This window comes from Mesoplodon mirus, assembly GCF_964341445.2.
Source record: "Mesoplodon mirus genome assembly, chromosome: 4".
NCBI classification, from domain to species: Eukaryota; Metazoa; Chordata; class Mammalia; order Artiodactyla; family Ziphiidae; genus Mesoplodon; species Mesoplodon mirus.
The window spans coordinates 179,667,023-179,691,068 of NC_138979.1; the positions used below are offsets into that span (position 1 = coordinate 179,667,023).

General features: G+C 52.0%; 1 protein-coding gene across 6 annotated transcripts in view; it reads right to left on the bottom strand.

Moving 5' to 3' along the window:
• The window catches only part of SYNE3 (spectrin repeat containing nuclear envelope family member 3), a 102,768-nt gene that overhangs the window by 42,490 nt on the left and 36,232 nt on the right, over positions 1 to 24,046 (bottom strand). For all 6 annotated transcript variants that reach the window (XM_082617213.1, XM_082617211.1, XM_082617212.1 and 3 more), the window contains 3 exons: positions 18,386 to 18,543; positions 8,522 to 8,694; positions 6,922 to 7,231 (listed from right to left, as the gene is read on the bottom strand). In XM_082617213.1, coding sequence (XP_082473339.1) covers positions 6,922 to 7,231; positions 8,522 to 8,694; positions 18,386 to 18,529 — 627 coding nt within the window. In that variant the 5' untranslated portion in view covers positions 18,530 to 18,543. The remainder of the gene's footprint in view (positions 1 to 6,921; positions 7,232 to 8,521; positions 8,695 to 18,385; positions 18,544 to 24,046) is intronic.

A 24,046-nucleotide genomic window follows, 5' to 3' on the forward strand; every position in this document is an offset into this window, starting at 1 on the left:
GATCCCACGTGCCGCGGAGCGGCTGGGCCCGTGAGCCATGGCCACTGAGCCTGCGCGTCCAGAGCCTGTGCTCTGCAACGGGAGAGGCCACAACAGTGAGAGGCCCGCATACCACCACCACAACAACAAAAAATTTCCAATCTGTTTCTGTATAAAACTTTAAAAAATTACAGTAAAAATGAATCACTTGGAAATTAAACTAATCACCCATCATACAAAATAAAAGAATTTCTAAAAAAAAAACAAAAAAAAAACAAAACTATTTTTGGTTTACAGGTCATAAAAAAGTCAGGAATTGGGCTGGATTGAACCTATGGGCAGTGGTTTGCTGACCTCAGCTCTCAGCCATGGAGCCAGGCCATGTTCAGGAGGGTCCTGACCTTCTACGAGGCTAAGCCAACAATTCTCAACTAGGAAGGGCAGACGGACACGTGGATTCGAAAAACCTCCCTGGCTATTTGTATGTGCCTTCCCCTCCCATGGAGAAGCCCCTCACCAAACCTAGAAACACTAATTCATTTAAACCTTTGCAACACCCATGCCAAGTAGGAGAAAATATCCCCATTTCAGAGACAGGGGAACCAAGGCACAAGATCAAGTCCTTCAGTGAAGAGCTGAGAATCCTCTCACTTATGGGAGTGAGGCTCAGAGCTTCAACATCAGCACTTGACAGATGGGAAACACGGGGCTGCTTGAATTCAGAAAGTGGACCAAGGCACAGTGACCATCCCCTTCACGTTTCCCTTGCTGGCTTCCCGTCCCCGCAGGATTATTTGCATCCACCAGAATCCTCCCCGAGCTTCCTCCATCCACGAGAAGATTCATTTATGAAACAAAGTGGGTCAAGAATATGCCGCGGAGCGGCTGGGCCCGTGAGCCATGGTCGCTGAGCCTGTGCGTCCGGAGCCTGTGCTCCGCCACGGGAGAGGCCACAGCAGTGAGAGGCCCGCGTACTGCAAAAAAAAAAAAAAAAAAAAAAAAGAATACTAAGCAGAGAATAGGGGCTGGGCCCCTGGTTGACACTGATGGTGATGAAGGTTGTAGTGAGGCAAACTCTCCAATAAAAGTGCCAGCTGGCGGCTCTGTGCGTGTGAAGAATGAGGTGCTGGCACTGGGGGAAATCCAGAGTAAATAAAAGCCTCTGTGATGGTGAGCAGGCGTGCTAGGAGAGGAACGCGGCCGAGCAGGGCAGGCATCCAGCCGCGCTCTGTGCCAGGCATAACGAGATCACAGAACACAATTCAGGCATGGCCGGGCACGGCACGTCGGAGGAGTGTGGGTGACAAATGGGAGAGGGTTCCACCTCCTCTCTTTACACCAAACAATCAAACCATCTGTGTGGGCAGAGCTGTCAGGAATGTCAAAACCCAACCAATTAACAAGGGCGGGCGTGGATTTGTGCCTCTGCAAAGGGCTGCAGGAAGGGCTCTGATTCCTGGCCGAGATGCCAAACAAACACAGCCACAGAGGGAAGCAGGGAGGAGGAGGATGCTACTATCTGCCTGGCCCTTCAGAAAACAGAATCATTGGATTAAAAACCATCAGGCAAAGTAAACAAGCAGGCCCTGCCTACTGGCCACCAGCCTGCTTTGTCTATTCTTGACTTTCAATTGCTTTCTGCTGGCTGTGCCATTGCTCATTCCCGGGCTTGGCCACTTCTCCTGATCAAGAATCTCCCTTCAGGGGGTGGTCACGAAGGATACAGTCCAGAGGTGACCCCCGCTGTGCTTCTGTGGTCCTGTTCCTGTCAACACCAGAGGCCTTGCTAATTAACATCTTGGAAGTAGAAACTGGATTTTTACAGGCAAAAGTAGTGGCTTGTTAACCAGCACGAGAAATAATGAAATGGGCTCTCCTTGGTGAAAGTTGAGATATTAATACATACCGTATCTCCTATGGCCTGAGATGCATCCTCCCCAAATTCACACGATGAAGCCCTAACCCTCAATGTGATGGTGTTTGGAGGCGGGGCCTTTGGGAGGTGATCAGGGTTATATGAGGTCATGAGGGTGGGGCCCTCACGATGGGATGAGTGCCCCTATAAGAACAGACACCAGAGAGCTTGCTGACCCTCCCTCTCCACCGTGTGAACACACAGCAAGAAGGCCACCATCTTCAAGCCAAGGAGAGGCCCCTCACCAGGAATCAAATCTGCTGATTACCTAGAGTTCGAACTTCCCAGCCTCCAGAACTGTGAGAAACAAATTCCTGTTTTTTAAGCCACCAAGTCTATGGTATTCTGTTCTGTCCACCCAAGCAGACTAAGACAATATCCCAGGGACCCTTCCCACCCTGAGAATAGGCCTGGACCTCTAGGGATCTCTGCAGGGCTCTCCTACTCTCACTGGGGTGGGAGGATTTCAGTTGCCTGCCTCAGGGTGGCTTTCTCGTCTGACTTTAGTGCAAGGTGAGACCTTCATCAAATGTACAGAGCAGGTGACCAGGAGGCATCCAGGCCACCAAGAATCTCTGAGGGCTACTGGACATGCAGTATCCCTCACCCTGCTTAGGGTGGAGCCAGAGTGTCTTCCTTTCATCTGGGGCTGGAAGGCCCAGTATGGGGTATGCCCCGGGAGGCTGATGTTGGGGAAGCTATATCCTATTTTACTAATGAGGACCCTTTCTAAGGGTGATATAAAAGTTTGCCCCTTGGGCTTCCCTGGTGGCGCAGTGGTTGAGAGTCCGCCTGCCGATGCAGGGGACACGGGTTCGTGCCCCGGTCCGGGAAGATCCCACATGCCGCGGAGCGGCTAGGCCCGTAAGCCATGGCTGCTGAGTCTGCGCGTCCGGAGCCTGTGCTCCGCAACGGGAGAGGCCACAACAGTGAGAGGCCCGCGCACCACAAAAAAAAAAAAAAAAAAAAGTTTGCCCCTCTCAGTAGCTTCTGTCTTCTGAAGGTCATGGCATCATCTGGAAGCTATGACTGTTCTCACCAACAGAATGCACATTCACATGACAGTTTGAGTATAATTTCAGAAGCTCTGTAGGGGCCTGCCCTGGCCTTTCCCCCCTACCGCCTTTCAATCTTCTACTGCTGGCTCTGGGAGAGACAAGAAACAGCTCCCCGTTCACCACCCCTACACCCAACCCCAGTCCGAGAGCTAACCGGGCTCCCTGTGAGTTAGAACACAGCTCCCAAACCTCTGGCAGCCAGGAGGAGAAAACCAAGGGTCTGTGAGCTTCAGCCAACAGCTCAAAAGGCCAAACTGAACTGCCTTCTCTCATAGGGTCCAGTCACCCTGCACACCCCCCAGTTTCCACACTGAGGTCAAAATTCACCAGCCCGTCTGGCAACTCCGAGGGCTTCTGCCAGGGCAGCAACTTCCCCCCACCCCTCCATCACCGGCAGAGCCCCCAGGCTCCTGCCCCCAGGATGCTGCCAGCTGGGCTCCGCCTCGGGAAAACCCTTGGAAACAACCTGCTCCCTCATCCAGGGGCTCGAAACCTCCCATGTACCACTGCCTCCACTTTCTGAGCTGGACCCACAGGAGCTCTGGCGGCCCCTGACCTCCCCTGATGGACACAGGTGCAGTGACTCACCCAGGACCCGGGGCAACCACCAAAGGAGGAGCCCACGTAGGGAGTCGCCTAGGACTTCTGGTTCTTTCTGATGGGCCAGTGGTATCTGACCCTTAGATTATTATTATTTTTTTATTAAAGTATAGTTGATTTACAATGTTGTGTTAATTTCTTCTGTATACAGCAGAGTGATTCAGTTATATAGATATATGCATTCTTTTTCGTATTCTTTTCCATTGTGGTTTATCACAGGATACTGAATATAGTTCTCTGTGCTCTACTGTAGGACCTTGTTATTTATCTGTAGATTATTTTTTTAAGTCAAAATAAAAAAAAAAAGGGCCCAGTCACACCTTCTCTATTTACCACATAAGAAGGTTGGGAGGATCAAATAAGGTCAAAGACATGAAGGGACTTGGAAAAGACAGCATTCGCCGGTAAGAGCTGTGATTTCTATAAATGTTTGGATCCAGTGAGGGGAGGGTTCCCTGGAGGGACGATGAGAACCTCTGAGGTGATCATTTCTTAGAATTGGTGCTCACCAGTGCCCCAGGCATGTCCCTTCCATAAACACACGTGTACACATACACACACACACACACACACACACACACACACACACACAAAACCACTTTCCATTTCCTGCACAAAGCACTCTCTGCTGATTGACACAAGCACCTGTTTCCTGTAAAGTCACAGAAGCAAGGAGGCCATGGGCCAGGCACCTCCCCTGCCTGAGCCCGTGGGGCAGACCTGGAGCGAGAATTGCTGTTAAGCAGGCTCTAGCCACTTGGATGCAGTGAGGGAGGGCCAGCTGGCTCCATCTCTGAGAGCCAAGCTCCACCCCGCCTGCCTGTCCTCTGAGCCTCCCAGCTGCAGGGGCGGGGTTCTCATTCATTCAATGAAGGGCTCCTAGCGCCTGCTTCGTGGCAGACACCGTTGTTGTGGCTGTTTCTTCTCACTGCTACTGAGAACACAAGTCATCCTTTATCCTGGGAAAATGCTCGCCAATTTCAAAGAGCTCACGTGCAAACTCATTCAGTCCTACAACCTGGCTCCAGGTAGGGTGAGCACCCCGAGGCCACACAGCTGGGAAGCAGCAGAGCCTGGCTGGAACCCAGGTCCCTTTCCAAGCATTCTGGGGCCAGCGTCCTATTCCTACTCAAGGTTTCTCAGATCTCTGCTTATTATAGAACCATTTCCCGTAACTTGAAGGACCCAGGAGACTTCCACCTCCAGCAACATGGGAGAGCTAAATACCCTTCCACCGTAGCCAGCCAGAAATGCTGGATAAAATGTAACAAGCGTCATTTAAATGCAGAACCACGCATACACTGCACACACCGCGGTAAGAGATATCCCGTGGACCAGACGCAAAGATGCTATGGAAACCAGGATGCTAAACCCACATGTGTGCTTGACGTCTTCTTGGATTTAATGCTCAGGTTGGAGGAGGAGGTAAGACTCTGGGCCCAGGGGGGCAGAGACCACGGCAAAAAGGCAGAATACTCAGGGGACTCCCCCTCTGTCAAAGGGTGAACTAGAGAAAAAACCTCCCCACCAGTGCAATACAAGACAGAAGCATATGTGTTTCAGCCTGGCCTCTGGCTGAAAAGGCAAATGAAAAGATAGTCACCTTTCAGAGTATGGAGCCAGGAGCCTCTTGCATCATTTTGGCTTAGGGTTCCAGTGCAGAGAACCCACTTGATTTAGGAACCCCCAAAACATTTCAGTGACACTCAATAGGAATCCTGATGGTAAATTCCCATGGCAGCCTGGCTGAAGAAAACACAAGTCCTCTGAGGGCCAGGCCCAACCATGGGGTTCTGCAGATAAGGCCCCAAATAGGATGAGCTCACAGCTCAGAATTACAAAGTCTCCAAGGAAACGATCCACCATGTCAGGAGACCCAACAGACAGCAGCATCAGGCCAGGAACTTCAGCTACTCGAGCAGCCTGACGAGTATAAAATGTGTATGATTAAACTGACTACAGATGGAATCCGTACCTGAGAAGAGTGCAAAGTTTAAGAGGAAAAGGACAATGAAAACAAGAGGGGCTTCCCTGGTGGCACAGTGGTTAAGAATCCATCTGCCAATGCAGGGGACAAGGGTTCGAGCCCTGGTCCGGGAAGATCCCACGTGCCGCAGAGCAACTAAGCCTGTGCACCGCAACTACTGAGCCTGAGCTCTAGAGCCCGTGAGCCACAGCTACTGAGCCCACATGCTGCAACTACTGAAGCCCGTGCGTCTACAGCCCGTGCTCCGCAACAAGAGAAGCCACCGCGATGAGAAGCCCACACACCCTAACGAAGAGTAGCCCTCGCTCACCGCAACTAGAGAAAGCCTGCGTGTAGCAACGAAGACCCAATGCACCAAAAAATAAATAAATAAAATAAGTAAATTTTAAAAAAAAGAAAGAAAGAAAAAATGAATGACAGATATAATACAAAACCAAACAATTTCTTGAAACAAAACTGAACTTAATAACTTAATGGACTGTTTAAACCAAGGCAAGAATGAGGTGAGGGATGGGGACAAAGAATGGGCGGAGGAACCGGGGGAAAGACAAAAGAGAGCAGAGGAGGAAAGCAAAGGAGAAGGACTAAAGGGCGGGAGGAGGGAGGGAAGGAAGGAGGGAGGGAGGGAGGGAGGGGGAGGGGAGCTGGGTGGAAGCGAACCTCAACGTCCATCCGTCAGTCAGTCAACACACACTTACTAAGTGCCCACATGTGTATTAAGCATGAGCAACCCTGGCCAAACAGATAGTAGATAATGTGTCAATGGGTGGATGGATGGTGGAGGGGTGGGTGGATGGGTGGGGGGACGATGGACAGGTAGAGAGTTATATAATGCTTGGGTGAGTGGATAAGAGATGGGTGACAAGTAGATAGTGAGTAGATAAGTGGGTGAAGGGGTAAACGGTGGGTAGTAGATAGTGGAGAGATGGATGGGTACATGGGTATGTGAAGAGTACATAGGTGGGTTGATGAGTAGGTGAATGAATAGACGGGTGGGTGATTAAGTGGTTGGAGAGAGGAATAGGAGATCTAGTTAGGTTAGTGGAGAGGTAGATGGGTGAGTGAATAAACAGATGGATAGGAGGGTGGGGAGATGGGTGGATGGATGGGTAGGTGAGTGGATGGAGTGGTGAGTGGGTAGATAGTAAATAAGGGATTTGGTGGTTAGTTTAGAGGAGAGATAGATGGGTGAGTGGGGAGACATTGGATAGGAGGATGGGGAGATAGGTGGATGGTGGTGGGTGAGTGGTGTCGGGGGGGTGGATAGTAGATGGTGGGTAGATGGATGGATAGATGGCGAGGGAGCAAACGAGGGGCTGGATGGGTAGTTGGGAGCAGATGACCGGATGAAGGGGTGAAGACAGCCCCCTGCCCTCACCCACCTGGGCTTTGGTCTTCACCGCGTCGTACTCGGCCTTCATCTTCCTCTGCGCGTCTTCGTCCACGCTGGGGTCCCCGATCCTGTTGAACAGGGAGGCCGCCTCCTCCAGCAGCCGGTCCAGGAGCACGGCCTGATTCTCCACGTTCTGAAGCAGCACCTGGGCGTGGCTCAGCTGCCAGCGCTTCTCCTTCAGGCCCAGCTGCAGCTCCACCGGGGGCTCGAGCACCACCGTCATCTTCTGGAACCAGCGGTAGAACTCATCCCGGGCCAGCAGGTACTCGCTCCAGTGCAGCCACACCCACTCAATACGGCTGCAGGCAGAGGCCACGGCCATGAGCATCCCCCCACCAGACTCACGGGCGGGGAGGCCGTGCCGCTGCCCCCTTCCCGGTACTGGGGGAGTGCGGGAGGGGGCGCGAGGACACCCTCTCGGGTCTCACCCCAGTCCTGATAGACAAGACCCTCCCGTCTGGGAAACAAGCTCCATGGGGCTAACGATCAGGGTGGCTCAGATTCCAGACCTGCTCTGAGAACCCCCAGCCTGCTGATGCCCTTAGCCACCAGGACCCCAAATTCTAGCCCCAAACTCCTATTAGTGACGCATGACGATGCCCCCGGTTGTTTCTCTCTCTGGTGCTGGGACTCCACACACAGTCACCCTGGCTCTTACCACATGGGTTCCCACTAGCAGTCACGAGAAGACTGCCATGGGGAGTGTGGCTCTTAATTTGCAGAGTACGATAGGATCTGTGGGCTCGTCACCGCTCACCGGGAACAGAGGGCTGGGGCCTGTGCATGGGTCCCAGGTGTGCCACGAGCTCGCTGCATTACCCTGCCTCTGCACCCGCCTCAGTTTCCCCATCTGTGACATGGAGATGGCCCTATTGGTCCAGCCAACATCAAGCTACTTCGTTTGGAATTCCAAGTGAAAACGTTTGAAAAGCAGAAAACACTGTGTAAAGTCCCCCTGGTCCACTCAACATTCTGGTTTCATAAAGACGGAGAAGATGCTGGCAGTTCCTGCCCACTGAGGACCTCCTGTGTGCCAAGCGCTGTGCCTGGCCCTTGACATTTGCTCTCCCCCGCCATCCTCCTAAAAACCTTCAAGAAACACTTGATTATACCCATTGTCTAGATGAGGCGCCTGAGGCTCAGAGGCCAAGTAACTTTCCCAAGGCCTCACAGCAAGTAACGAGCAGAGCAAGAGGCGATCCCAGGTCAGGCAAAGCCCCCACACCTGACCTGGCTCCCTGGTACAAGCAGAGAATCTGGGCTAAAGTGCCAGCAAGGCAACAGGCCTTCTTACCCTGCAGGGCCGTTTGGCCATTCTGCTGAAGGATGCACATTCGGCAAGTCTACCAAGAATTAACTGTTGGCAAAACACGATGGGCCCCCACTGTCTATCATCCTCATTAAGCTTGATTATAATTAGAAAGAGGCAGGCAGGGTTGACTGATATCCCAAGAGAGCATCCTGTTTCCAGTAATCCCAGGACCAAAGAAACGTCCCTTGGGCAGAGGCCCCAGGCCAGCGTGGTGGTGGGCACGGAGGGTGGGCAGCAGCTGCAGACAAAGGCCTGGAAAGGTACCCAGCCACCCTACCTGTGACAGTGGGTCATGTAGGTGACCGTCTCCTCCCACTGGGCTTTGACGTCCCTCAGCCGGGCCAGGATCGCGGGCTTCTGGTCCTCATGGCAGCATGCCAGGAGGGCTTCGGCCGCCCGCAGCACCATGTCCACCTTCATGCGGCCCTCTGGCTCTAGCTGGCATATTTTCTGTTGTGGACACAAAGCCAGTTCCCAGAAGTTAGACAACATGCCAACAGACAGAGCCTTGGGAAGACAGTGGCAAGACGTGGAAAGAGGCAGGACTTTGAGACCGGAGGAGCTGGGGTTCGAATCACAGCCCCTGCCCCTTCTCCTGTGACCTTGGGCAGGCTGCCAAGGGCTCTGGGGTGGGAGCGAGCAGCGATGGAGATTAATCAGCACAGAACCGTCCGGAGCTGTCTGATGATAGGAGTGCCCTCCCTTCCCCGATGGGCCTGTTTCCAGCTGCGTGAACCCAGAAAAGTTTCATTACTTCCCTGGACTTGGTTTTCTTGTCTGTAAAGTGGGTGTACAGTAGTACTCAGGTCTCAGATTTTTTTTTTTCAGAATTAACTGAGAAAATGCATGTAAAGTGCATGTCCCAGTGTGTGGCGCCATGAGAATCTACCTCTCAGGCCCACTGCAGGGAGTGGGCTTGGCCCAGGTCCCCAGCCGAGGCTCGGAATTATCTCTGAGTTTGCCGCTGGCACCAAGGCCTCGCTCCCTCAGCTGTTCCCACCAGTGACCAAACAGGAGCATGAAGGCAGGCCCGTTAGTACAGGACACTTGGCTCCTCTGACGGGTGACTGATTCGGGATGCCCCACGGCCTTGCCAAATTCCCTGAGAAGCACCCGGCAGCCCAAGATTCTCCCTGGTCTCCCGGACTCAGGGTCGGACCTGCATTGGACTGACCATGTCCCTCCCAGCCACCCAGAGTTCCCGTCCCACTTTCTCTCACAGGTGGTTCCCTATTAAACGTCTCGCATATTTAATCTCATCTTGGCCTTGGCTTCTTGGAGGACCAAGGCTGATACACAACGCCTGGCAAATAGTACGTTATCTGGTAACGTTAGCTATTGTCATTATTCACTGTTATTATTCTAGTTCTTTGGCAACTAAAGCTTGGTCTCTGCAGTCAAAATAAGATTAGACTCCAATTCCAGGGCTAGTCCCCACTACCTGTGTGACCTTTGTCACGGTACTTAAACTCTCCAGGCCTATGAAATGGGGGAAGGTAATGGTTACAGCACCCAAGGTTATAGTAACATTGAGATACATTAGCACATGGCCTGGCCCACACTGCATCCCCTCCATCACTCCAGAATTGTTCACCATGACTACTACCTTTTGCTTACCTTCTCATTATATTTACCGACAGCACAGCATTTGCCTAAAGCTCCAGCTGTTCCCCAGCCTGTCTCCCTAAGGCTGGCAGTCAGTTTTCCTAGACTGATGTCCCAGTGGGCTGGCCGTCTGAGCCTTCTCTGTGGGTGGGGTCGGGGAGGGGCTCCTGCCGTGTCCAGTGCTGCCCCGCTGATAGCTCTGTGGTCCCAGGCAGGTCATTCAGTCACTCAGAGATGTGATAACAATCTCTGCTTTGTCTACCTCATAGGTTTATAATATTACTTTTCAAAAACACTACTAATGGGCTTCCCTGGTGGCGCAGTGGTTGAGGTCCGCCTGCCGATGCAGGGGACACGGGTTCGTGCCCCGGTCTGGGAGGATCCCGCGTGCCGCGGAGCGGCTGGGCCCGTGAGCCATGGCCGCTGAGCCTGCGCATCCAGAGCCTGTGCTCCGCAAGGGGAGAGGCCACAACAGTGAGAGGCCCGCGTAACAAAAACAAACAAACAAACAAAAAAAAAACAACACTACTAATTAGAACATTGATGTGTTAGCGTACTTTATAAACACTGAGCAGTTATGTAGACCCTCCCTCAACACGTGCAAATGGGCAATGGTCCCAGTCCTTTTTGTTATCTCATATGAGAGTGGTTAACGATGATGATGGCAACGATGACAATATAGAGCAGCGGTCCCCAACCTTTCTGGCACCAGGGACCGGTTTCGTGGAAGACAGTGTTTCCACGGGTGGTGGCGGGGTGGGAGATGCTTCAGGTCGTCATGTGGGCGATGGGGAGAAGCAGATGAAGCTTCGCTCGTTCGCCTGCTGTGCAGCCAGTTTCCTAACAGGTCACAGACGGGTACCGGTCCCCGGCCCAGGGCTTGGGGACCCCTGGTATAGAGGGACTTCCCTGCCTACGCGTGTTATCAGAGTGAGGTTAAAGAACCTCCTTACAAGGGCTGTCTCTGTGCTCTGTAGAGCAGGTAGAGTGAAGTGCAGGGAGGTTCCCCCAGAGACGAAAAGAGCTTTGGTTTGGGGCTTAGGGCTGGGCCGAGCAGCAGGATTGGCCGGACCCTAGCAGGTAACAGGGACAGCAGGCGCCCAGCAGGGACCCCAAGTCCCGCTCAGCAGTGGGCAGCAAAGTGGCGGACAAAGGCACCACAGTGACGCGTGTGGACCAAAGACCCAGGGCCACCGTGGAATGTTCTGGGCTGAGTGAGACTACCCACCCCCTGCACAGAACATTTCACACCACTCAGAAGAAGGGGTCCCCCAGGGTGGCTGAGGATGAATTTCTTGCCATCCAGTGAGATTTAATTTGATTAGAAATAATAATAATTATTCAGGATCTGATGTCTCTGACACCCAGAGTTGTGGAGTAGACCCCATGCCCAAGCCCCAAGCTGGCAAGATGAGCACCAGGGTGATTCCAATTTTACCCATGGGGGCACTGGGGACCCACAGAAACCTTAGCTTTGCAGAACAATTCTCTGCAGCAGTTAGTGAGGCCTCCTCTATAGGGGCTGCCCAAGTTAACCTCAGTCGGAATCCAGCTCCGTGAATGAAGGGACACAGCAGCTTGGGGAAGAAACTAAATTCAGTCTCTCTCTGCCACACTCACAAGGAACCAGCCAAGCCTGGGAAGTCCCTGTGAGGACAAGGGCCCCCTCCCAAAGTCCAGGGTCCTGATGGTGTGACCTCCTCCAGGCCTCTGGACCTTTGCCCTCCTGAGTCCTGGCCAGGGAGGCGCAGGCTGGACCAGGGGAACATGGGAGATGGGGGGACCCACCGCTCTTTGCAGGGGAGCGAGCCTGTTGCTTCCCTGCAACGAGAGAAGAGCTGGCCAGTCCCAAAGGCCGGCAGAACATGAGCCCCACTTGGCCTGAAGCAGAAACCCCTGCCCCCAGACCAAAACATCGACCAGAGGCATGTCTGCTGTGGGACCAGAGGCTAGGGCTGAGCCGGCAAAGACAACTTTCGAGAAGCAGATTCCACCCTCCTTCTCTGCCCCGATGATTCCGCTTTGGCTGGTGCGTGGTTCTCTACAGCCCCACCCCAGCAAGGACGCAGTACAGGAGTGCCTGGCAAGGGACACGAGCCAGCTGGGAAGGGGGTCATTGAACTGTAGCCACAAAGCAATTCTGATTCGAGGGAGCCAGTGAGGGCAAAAGTCAGGCGGGGGTTGGGTGGAGGGAAAACCTCAGCGGGGAGGAGAAGCAGGTCAGGAATCCTGGAGGAATGTGGTGAGTCAGGGCTTTCCCTCAATGCAATCACGGCCAGATGAGCGCTGTCCTGGGTGATATGCTGAGTTCTGTGCTGAGTACTATGCTGGGTACCGAGCTGAGTACTGTGTTGGGTACTGTGCTGGGTACTATGCTGAGTACTGTGCTGAGCACTATGCTGGGTACCAAGCTGAGTACTGTGTTGGGTACTGCGCTGGGTACTATGCTGGGTATCGAACTGAGTACTGTGTTGGGTACTGTGCTGGGTACTATGCTGAGTACTGTGTTGGGCACCAGAATCTAGGAGGAAAACAAACATGGCCCGATGCTTGCAGGCTGTAAGGGGGTCTGCAGACAAGAGCACAGATGACTGTAAAAGAGCCATGAGAGACCCCAAACTTGGAGCTCTGAGGAGGGATGTGGGCAAACCAAGAAGGCCTTATGAGGAGGTGGCGGTGGCACCAGGCCTCAGTGCTGAGCAGACACTTGAGCCAGCAAAGCTAGGAAAACACGCGTGTTCAGGGCATCCGGCTTTTGGAAGCCCAGTCCTAGGAAATGTGGCATGTCTCTGACCATAAAGAGGCTTGGAAACCAGTAAGGAAGCAGCCTGGCCTAGACCCCAAGTGCAGGGCCGAGGAGGGCAAAGAGACAAGATGCTGTGACCTGGGAGACCAGCCGCTGCGGGCACCGGCATGGCTGGGAGAGTCCACAGGCTGGTGTCCCTGCATCGAAACCACGAGAGACAATCTTCTCCACTGGCTCTGCCGGCGTGCCCTGCCCTTTGCCAAGTGTGCCAGTAAGTCATTGGCCTCAATGCTCCCCACCCTCCTGCAAGGTGGCAACTAGCACTTTTCCCCAGGAGCAAAGCTGAAGCTCAGAAGGCACTGGAAATTCTCCCCAGGGGCCACAGCCAGAGCAGGGATTCGAACTCAGGCCTGCAGGCCCCAGACCCCAAGCTCTCCTCCTCCCCCAGGTTCCTCCCTCCCCTCCCCCTGGATCTCCATCCTGGATAACTCCTCCTCATTCAAGCCTCAGCAGTGAAGTCACTTGTCCCCAGAGGCTTCTCTTGAACCGCCCCCCCTGCCGGGGGTTCTTCCTGCACTTTACAGCTGGGAAAATGAGGTGGCAGGAGAGCATGGGACCCGCTCCTGGCCACACAGCTACTAAGCTTCAGAGTTGGATCAGAACTCATATCCTGGTCACTCTAGCCAACAGGCGCTTGGGACGTGCATCACTGAGCTGGTGGAGGGACCACATGGGGGACCCCGGCCCCAGGGGATGTCCCGCGGGCCAGCAGGTGGAGAAGGCTCTAGCTGCCCCCTTTCACCAGAGGACAAGGGTGAAATGTTTTCTTAGTGCAAAATCGGTTTTGAAACATCAAAGCACACAGAAAACGAGCGGGTCTGAGCCCCACAGGAGAGCACGGTGGTGCAGCACCCAGGACACGGCTCCCTTGACCTAGGCTCCAGGCCAAATCCCTGAGGGCTCACCTGATGGAAGTGCTCCCTCGGCTTCCAGAACCCAGTCACCTTGGCCTTGCCAACAGCTCTTCCTAAGGGCCGCCCTTGCCTTCGCCTAACGAAGCCAGACCCACCACCAGGGGGTAATGAGCTGCCAGCAAATGGTGCAAGATCCAAAGGGATTAGCACGTAAGACAGCAAGTGCTGTGCAGGGCTGCCAGGAGCTGGGGCCGGGGCTGGGGGAAGGGGTTAGGAAAGACACGTGGACAAGGGGATGTTTCATTTCACATGCACACCCAGACCCGAACAAGAGGGCGTTCCAGCTAGAGGCGACAGCACACGCACAGGTTTGGTGACAGGAAATCTAGGAGGTTTTCCGCCAGCAGGAGAGGGTGTGTGCCTGGGAGGTTGGCTGGAGGGGGAAACGGAGGCTGGAGAAGAGGGTTGTGGCAGATACGTAGTGGAGGACGTTTGATGCCAGGGGAAGCTGGGTTTTCTCTCGCGAGCAATGGGGAGCCACAGAAGGTTTTAGAGGAGGAGAATAATTTCATGCGACCCATGTTAGGGATGTACCTCGTACATACTTGTGTGGCTGCAGGATTATGTGCATGCCTGTCCCCGTGATGCCGTGAACCCGAGCGTAGGGTGTCCACTGCCCCAGGACCTCACACGGGGACAGCAGCCAGTGATGCTCTGAACTCAGCCCTGGGTTCAAGTCCTAACAAGATCCATTCCTTTCATTCTGGCCCATCACTGTGTCTAGGGATCCATTTCACTATGGAAAAGTGGGGACAATACACCACAGTCACAGGGCTTTGGGGAAACTAAACATGAAAGCTGAAAGTACAGGCTTGAGCACATAATAGTTGCTGAATGAATGTCAGCTCCCTTCCCTCAGTGACCGGGCAGAGTCATCTTTTGATAATGAAAATTGGTGACAATAATAACGACGAGGATGACAAAGGCCAAGACTGACAAGAGAAGGGGCTTTGGCTGTCAACTCCTCTCCTCACCAGGCTTGCCCCTGACCTTCCAAATCTCCAACCCATCACCCACTCTGTTACAGAGGAGGGGTCCTCCTTGGCTCCCCGTTCCAGGCTCTGGAACCACTGACCCCTCCCCACCTCTCTGGCCCTGACCTCTGCTTCTCCCTGATGGTTGATGCTGTCCCAACACCAACATCGGGGGTGTCCCACATGTGTCCCCAGCTGTGCCCACCTCCAGTGATTTTCCTATTCTGTTCACTCTGCCTGGAGCCCCTTCCCTCCCCTCCCCCTGGATCCCCAACCGAAGTCTGGCTAACTCCTCCTCATTCAAGCCTCAGCAGTAAAGACCCTTGTCCTCAGAGGCCTCTGCTGACCCTCTAGACCGGGGGACGTGACCTCCTCGGGGCTCCCCATGTACCCTGGGTTCTCCACTCACTTCACCGTCCAGTTGAGAAGCCTCTGACCGAGCCACTCAAGAGTGGTCACCCCTCCTTTCTGCCGTGACGGTCCCCTGGGCAGGGCTCTCATCAGCTGCATCAAGTATCTGTTCATGGTTACTATAAAAGGACAAGTGGTCCAGGGTGGTGCGTGCTAGGATGGTGCCGCACCAAGAGGGAGGCCGAGCAGGGATGGGGGACCTTTCCCACCGGGACAGGCGGGTGTCTCTGTGCCTACCTGGGAGGAGTTCCCTGAGGGCAGGGACCAGGCACCATCACCTGGCATCCCAAGGGTTCGAGGCCTGGCACAGGGGAGGCTGATGGAAAACGTGGCTCAAAGTGGAGGGTCTCAGATCCTTTGGGGTCCGAGCAATGAAGAACTGAGAAGGACTATTCTGAGGGCAACTGGGATGACAGGAAATGCCAGAAAACACTGGAGGGGACTGGGGGTGGGGGATGGGGAATAGAGAGTGTGCCATTGTCACTGTCAACTCAGGTCATTTACATCCAGCCTCACAGGTAGCACAGGGCTTTCTCTGTGGTAACATCCATCAGCAACAAAAGCCTCCTCAAGGCAGCTTGTGACCCACCTTCTTGAAGTCAGCATCCTGACATAATAGCTTCACCTATTCTAGAAGGGAAGTGAAGAGAGGTCCAGCAGGGTCACAGGGTCAGCAAGAAGCAGAGCTAGGATTTGAACCCAGGACTTCCAGACTCCAAAGCCTGTCCTCTCTCTAGTCCAGTGAGCTGTTCTACTAAAGAGAATGCCTGAGAAACCACAGCACCCTGCACCCTGACGCTGGCAGGCACGATTTTACAGAAGCACACAATGCTGTAGGGAAGCAGAAAGCACATTTGAAGAGGAGTCAGAAGACCAGAATTCCAGGGTGGAGTGTCCTCCCCAGAGACCTTTTCAACTTGAACAAGTCACCAGACCGCTCCAAGACTCAGTTTCCCCACTTTTAAAATGCAAACCCTGGGTTCTCCTTCATACTGTGTGGTGACACTTAAGCCACTGGCCCTGAAAAGGCGATATCAATTCTTAATTTTAACTGTCCACTTCCAAAAAGAGCATTAGATATTTTCAATAAAATATGCAAAAGGTACAGTGGAGAAAGGACAGCCTCTTCAATAAGTGGTGCTGGGAAAACTGGACAGGGACATGTAAAAGTTTGAGATTAGATCATTCCCTAACACCATACACAAAAATAAGCTCAAAATGGATTAAAGACTTAAATGTAAGGCCAGAAACTATCAAACTCTTAGAGGAAAACATAGGTAGAACACTCTATGACATAAATCACAGCAAGATGCTTTTGGACCCACCTCCTAGAGAAATGGAAATAAAAACAAAGATAAACAAATGGGACCTAATGAAACTTCAAAGCTTTTGCACAGCAAAGGAAACCATAAACAAGACCAAAAGACAACCCTCAGAATGGGAGAAAATATTTGCAAATGAAGCAACTGACAAAGGATTAATCTCCAAAATTTATAAACAGCTCATGCAGCTCAATAGCAAAAAAACAAACAACCCAATCCAAAAATGGGCAGAAGACTTAAATAGGCATTTCTCCAAAGAAGATATACAGACTGCCAACAAACACATGAAAGAATGCTCAACATCATTCATCATTAGAGAAATGCAAATCAAAACTACAATGAGATATCATCTCACACCAGTCAGAATGGCCATCATCAAGAAATCTAGAAACAATAAATGCTGGAGAGGGTGTGGAGAAAAGGGAACACTCTTGCACTGCTGGTGGGAATGTGAATTGGTACAGCCACTATGGAGAACGGTATGGAGGTTCCTTAAAAAACTACAAATAGAACTACCATATGACCCAGCAATCCCACTACTAGGCATATACCCTGAGAAAACCATAATTCAAAAAGAGACATGTACCAAAATGTTCATTGCAGCTCTATTTACAATAGCCCTGAGATGGAAACAACCGAAGTGTCCATCATCGGATGAATGGATAAAGAAGATGTGGCACATATATACAATGGAATATTACTCAGCCATAAAAAGAAACGAAACTGAGCTATTTGTAATGAGGTGGATAGACCTAGAGTCTGTCATACAGAGTGAAGTAAGTCAGAAAGAGAAAGACAAATATCGTATGCTAACACATATATACGGAATTTTTAAAAAAAATGTCATGAAGAACCTAGGGGTAAAACGGGAATAAAGACACAGACCTACTTGAGAATGGACTTGAGGATAGGGGGAGGGGGAAGGGGAAGCTGTGACAAAGCGAAAGAGAGGCATGGACATATATACACTACCAAACGTAAGGTAGATAGATAGTGGGAAGCAGCCGCAGAGCACAGGGAGATCAGCTCGGTGCTTTGTGACCGCCTGGAGGGGTGGGATGGGGAGGGTGGGAGGGAGGGAGATGCATGAGGGAAGGGATGTGGGAACAGATGTATATGTATGACTGATTCACTTTGTTATAAAGCAGAAACTAATAAAAAAAAAATTTAGTGCTCTAAAAAAATAAATAAATAAAATAAAATAAAATAAAATAAAATATGCAAAATCAATAAGACAGCTCAAAAAAAAAAGAAAAAAAGAGAAAGAAAGAAAAGACAAGACACAGGGAAGTGGGCGTGGGGTCAGCTCTGTTTCTAGCCTGTTGGGGGGGCAGTTTGTGCAGGAAGAGGTAAGCCTCCCCTTAAATAAAGCAACCATTGTTAGGTGATAGATTAGAATTGTGGAATATCCCAATGGATATGACCTGAGAGACGTTAAGTCAACTGCTTTACTTACAGATGGGAAACTGAGGCCCAGAGAGGGACAGGGATGTGGCCGAGGTCACACAGCACTTTAGATCAGCACGGAGACTACAACCCAGGTCTCTGACTCTTAGTCTAGAGTTCTTCCCCCTGGCCCCTGGCCCCTGGCCCCTGGCCCGGAGCAGATGACCTCAGGTGGGGGGCACCACAGTGCTGGGCCAGGCACTGGGCATCGGCACTTCCGGTCAGGGTAGCACTGAGCCTCTGCCTTGTGCCAGGTCAGGGTAGAGCTGGACTCTAGCCCTATAAAAGCCAAGGGAGGGGCCTCAGCTGCAGAGAAGCAGAGAAGGTGCAGGAAGCAGGGCCTGGGCCACCTGGGGGTGGGGACCATCCGGCTGCACGGTGCCCCCTTCCAGGATGGGAGAGTCAGACCCTTACAATGAAAGTGTGATCCCAGAACCCCCAGCAAAGGTGTCACCGAGAGCATGTCAGAAATGTCACATCTCGGGTCCACCCCCAGCTCCTGGATCAGAATCTGCACTTAAACCCCAGGAGATTCAAAGACATCAGATTTTGAGAAACACCAGTCTAGTCCGCTCTGCCATGCAACAGTTGGGAAACCTGAGGCCTGAGAGGGAGGGACCGGGCCAGGGCCACAGGGTTACCAAGGCCATGGTCTCTGCATACCTCGGTCTCCCGCAGCCTGGCCTCCAGGGCTGCGCGGGGCCCCTGGGTGTTGTCATTGATCTGCAGCCGCTTCTGCACAGCCTTCATCCACTCCTGGGCGGCCCCCATGCTCCTGGCGAAGCCCTCCTGCGGCTGCTGAGTCATGGCACCTGCAGGGGCTGAAGACAGGACCACACAAGGTCAGGTGCACAGGTGAGGAGGGCGGAGGGAAGGCGAGCTCTGGAGAGGCCCCAGCCAGCTGATGGCGGCGAGGGTCGGGGAGCCCGACCCTGGGAATGGGGCTCACACTCCACCCCCAGCACCCTCCTGATGCTCCGACTGCGGTGTCAACAACCAGAGGCGCTCGTGTTTGTCAGAGAGCCAAAGGACTGGAAATGGGCTGAGAAGGAAAACAGGTCTGGCCTCTCCGGGGGCTGGGCAGGGAGAGCGGGCCCAGGGTGCCCGGTTGGCAAAGAGTCTCTTTGTCTCAGATTCCCTGCTCCCCTGTGACGCTAGCTTGGCACTCAGGGCCAAATCTCTCCTGTCTTTTTGGTTGGAAACCCCTCCAAAATTGGATCCTAAAACACACACAGGCTGAGATGTCTGTGACAGACACTGAATCTTGATCTGAATGGATTAAAAAGCCTCAACCTAAGAAACACGGTTTTGGGGCATTGGCCAGGCTGACGCCAGCCCCTGAATCTCACCTGAAATTAATATCTCAGGTTGGGGATGGCCCGGTGAGCCAGGTGTCCTGTGGCTACTTCTGCACCAAACCTGGGTCCCTGGCAGATGTTGCTAAGTGTTTCCACTGAGCTACGCACCACCTACCTCTTGGCAGCCACTGACAATCAACTGACCTAGCATCTGAGCTGAGACCCACTGCCTTCGGGGATGCCCGCCCCCTGGCATAGGTCTCCCAGCTAAACCAACTCCTTTGCTATCCCGTCCCCTCCTCTCTTTCCCTTACCTTCTAGCTGCGGATACAAGGTCTCAGATTTTCTCATGTAACTTTCTTAAAATCCCATTAAGCCCAGGAGAAACTCTTCTGTATTTCGGTTCTAGTTGTCTGCTTATGGCAACTATAACCGACTTTGGATTAAAGTTATTTATATCTGCATCTTAGGTGAAAGGATTGTGTTTAGATTATCCTCCAATCTCCCACAATGCCTAGCACAGAGTAAACCCTCTGCCGATGCTGAAATAGCCCAGCGTTGGTATAAAGTGTCATGCACCCAAAACCAACCACAGCATTTGTTAAAAAGGCAAAACAAAACAAAACTAGGAAGAACCCAAATGCCCAACAATAGGAAATTAGTTAAGGAAAGTATCACACACTTGCACTTCAGAATATTATGCAGCCAGTAAAAAGTAGGCTTGAAATGAATTTGGGATGGAGAATACTTAGGCTCTAATGATGATATCAAAAAATGCAACAGAATTTATACTTAGTAGCCCCGGCTCTACAGCTAATAAAAACAAAACAAAACAACCACAAAAAAACCATGCTCCTAGAAAAAGGCTAGGAAATCTCGCCATTACGATGCCCATGTAGGGACTTCCCTGGCGGTCCAGTGGTTAGGACTCCGCGCTTCCATTGCAGGGGGCATGGGTTTGATCCCTGGTCACGGAACTAAGATCCCGCAAGCCACGTGAAGTGGTCCAAACAAACAAACAAAAACCAGTGCCCACGTGATGAATCGGAGAGAGGGGTGTGGGCAAGTGGCTGAAGACGCATCCCACGTGACCTCGGGCCTCTCTTTTCCTGGCATGGTGTCTTTGGAGGCCACGTGGTTAAGGACCATTGTCTGGTTGGTGGAATCACAGTTGGAAGTTCTTCTGTTTCCCTATTTTTCCTCTTAGGCATTTTGTGAATTTTCCAGAAAGGGCAATCGTTACTTTAAAATAAAAAAACCCAAATAATTTCTTAACATTGGTGGAATTGTTTGTTGGCCCTTTTTTCTCAATCATCAGTTGGTTGTGCAACAGGCGTTGACTGGGAATCTGGGCATCCCGCCCTTCACCTCCACCCCTGCACTGGCAGCTCTGCCATCAAATTGCACGACGGACGCTGGGAGAGGGGAAGGACGCTACCAGCGGGGGGAAGGGAGTGGGTGACCCAGGGTGGGCTTCCCTCTGGGACCTCAGGTCCTCAGAGCTCAGTCTCCCAATTTTCTTCTGGAGCTGTTCTGATGTTTTTCTAACAACTTAATACATTCCCTGCAGCCACTCCCTGCCTTTGAATGCTTCGTTTGAAAAGCACATTAGAATGCGCAGGCATTTAAATTGGTTCATTGTGGCTTTAATCTCTCGTCTAGTGTGTGACTTGATTGGCTTCCAAAAGCTCAGCTTTTATTTTTTACAAAGCGTTGAATGGGAGGAGCCGAAACTAGCTGCCAGAGTTTCAGATGACAGGCTGCGGAGGGGGCGTGGATGCTCTAAACACCCTAAGGCAGAGAGGTTTAGAGAACCCTTCCTGCAGTTGGAAATGCCCAGGGCCTGGGAGGTGTGACGGTTTGGAGACCCCAAGGTACTCAAATGGAACACTAGGGGTCCGGCAGGGTGGGGCGGGACTCGGGTGGACCTCAGACCCACGGATCAGCGTCAGATGGGGGCTTCTAACCTCGGATGGGGGACCACTAACTGTCAGCTTGGTGAAGCTGCAGGCAGAGTTCAGGAGACCAGGGCCTCTTGGCCTGTTCTACCAAACCACTTCATTCCAGGTCAGTGAAACAGAGAGGAATTAAACACGCACTCCTAGCTAGGCCAGATGCTACAACCACAGCAGCAAATAAGTGGGCACCACCTCTGCCTCAAGAAGCTTCCACAGCCGCAGAGCACAGGGAGATCAGCTCGGTGCTTTGTGACCGCCTGGAGGGGTGGGATGGGGAGGGTGGGAGGGAGGGAGATCCAAGAGGGAAGGGATGTGGGAACAGATGTATATGTATGACTGATTCACTTTGTTATAAAGCAGAAACTAATAAAAAAATAAAATTAAAATAAATAAATAAATAAATAAATAAAAGAAGCTTCCAGAAGCGAAGCTGCACATTGAACGCCTGTGTGGGCTGCAGGTGGATGAACTGCAAACCAGGGTGGGGGATTTGAGGGGAGGGGGATGGACTTTTACTGTGGACCCCTTCTTGGAATAAAGTCTTTAAATGCCGAGAATAAACAGCAAGAATTACAAAGGAAACCAATCATATTAAAACATAGTTATCAAAATATCAAAAATCGAATTCATCACACACACACACCCCCCACATACCCCACACACTACCTTACTAACACATTAAATCACAAGATCTAATGACAATGGGTCTAATAACTACTGGAATTTTGAAATATTGATGGGCATAAAATACATGTCAAGAAATCTACAATGACTGCAGTACAGCATAAAAATATATGTGACAAAGTTACAGCCACTGCGAATAACAGAGTAGGCTTTGATTTTGTTTTGCCTCCTGCATAACTGAAGAAATTGCCATCAGTGAGAGGTCAGTAGCAATTCTATCCATAGCCCCCTGTCAGTCCATGGACCTGGGTTAGAATCCACAACTGATGAAAAGGAAAGCCTGCTTCCTTACACAAGTTTAAAAGTTTAAAGTTAAAAAGCACATGAGCAGCTCAAGCAAAGCCCACTCACAATTGGTTTACGGACCAGGAAGACATCCCTCCTTAGCATCCCTCACCAGGAACATCATGGATTTCCCTCCGTTTCCTCAATCGACTCCAACAAGCTTCCGGCCCTCTTCCCATCCCTTCTCCGGGAGGGAACCAGAGCGGGTTGCCTAAAACACAAATCCAGCTGACCACTGCCCTGTTTAAAAGATACGTTGCAGCAGTCTTCCGACCGACCCCCAAGCCCCGAGCGTGACCCTGTTTCCAGCCTTGCGTCCTCCCATGCCTGCTCACAGCCAACCCCAGGGCAGATGTGCAGTTCTTAGCTCCTCTCTGACACAGCCAAGACAAAGACCTCTGTTCCCTCTTCTAGAAGCGAGCCCCCTCCCCCAAGCATTGCTGTGCGGCGTGGAACCCCAGAGCATCGTGACCACCAACTATATTTTCTGGGCAGGGCACCTCCTCTCCTGCTGCCTTTCCACCTCTGCACCCCCGTGCTGGAGAGTCAAGTTACCAGCCCTTCATTAATGTCGAATGAAGGAACAAATAAGCCAAGGAAATGACCCATAGTACTGGGCTGAGCAGGGTGGGAAGCCTTCCAAAATGTGACAGGGAAAGTAGGAGAAAGAGCCCTGGGCTTGGAATCTGCACATTTGCCCTGAGCACACCTTTGCCTCTCTGGGCCTCAGTTTCCCCATCTGCACACTGTGAGTGTTGAACAGAGGGTCTCTGAGGGTCTTTGAGGTTGTGGGTTGGAAGGGTCCATATTACTGAGATCTCTGTGAGCCACGCCAGCTGGGGCCTGTGCACCAGCCTCCGCCCTCAGACTGTCAGCCTGGTCTGGGCCCTGGTCCCCTTCTCTCCCCATGGACGCCCCTCCTCAGCCAGTTCAGAGCACCCCTTCCAGCATCGTGGCCCCTCTAAGGCAGGCCGAGGTGAGTAGCCTCGCAGGGCCGCATGGAAACTCCAAAGGAGGTGGTCCTGGGGACCTTTTATACAGTGGTGGGCACACTTTTTTTTTGTAAAGGGTCAGGTAGTAACTATCTTTATACTCTGCAGGCCATATACCATCTCTGTTGCATATTCTTCTTTGATTTCACAGCCCTTAAAAAATGTAAAACCCATTTCACATTCACTGCACCAAAACAGACTACTAGCCAAATGTGGCCTATGGGCCACAGTTTGCCCACTTCAGTTGTAGATGCTCCAAGGCTGTAACCAGCAGCTGCAGGGGGCCACAGCGGCCAGCAGGCAAAGTGAGCTGGCTAAGTGACCCACAGGCATGTGTCCTGGGAGTGGACAGATGTTGAGGCCAGAAGGACTTGTAATTGGTCCTGGTGGTCTTGGGCCCGCTATTCATGAGCTGTGTGACATCTGGCCAGTCACTTAACTTCTCTGAGTCCCCATCTCCTCACCTGGAAATGAGGTTTAGTCCGTTTGGGCTGCTATAATAAAATATCACAGATTGGGTGGCTTATAAACAGCAGAAATTTACTTTTCACAGTTCTGGAGGCTGGAAGTCCGAGATCAGGGTGCCAGCACGGTCAGGGAAGACCTGGTTGCAGACTTCTCATTGTATCTTCACAAGGAAGAAGGAGTTAGGGAGCTCTGTGGGGTCTCTTTTATAAGGGCACTAATCCCATTCATGAGCGCTCCACCCTCATATTAGAACAGGATTAGAATCACCTCCCAGATGCCCTAACTCCTGACACCATCACATTGGGGGTCAGGATTCTAACACGTGAATTCTGAGGGGACATAAATATGCAGACCATGGCATGGGGACAACACCTAGATTTGGTTAATGAAAAAACCTCCTACCCAGCACCTGGAACACATTCCATACTTGGAAGCAGTTCTTTTTTTACCCCAAATTCCTCTGGGGTCAGGCGGAGGGCTTTCCTTCTTTAGAAACCTGCATCCAGATGGAGGCTCTCACACCATCCCAAAGGTGGGTGTGGGGTAGGAATGGGGGTTACTAGCCATAGACTAATGCATCTGTGCATCTTAACAGCTGCTGGGTGCTCAGGATTCAGAGACGAACCAGGTAAGGCTCTG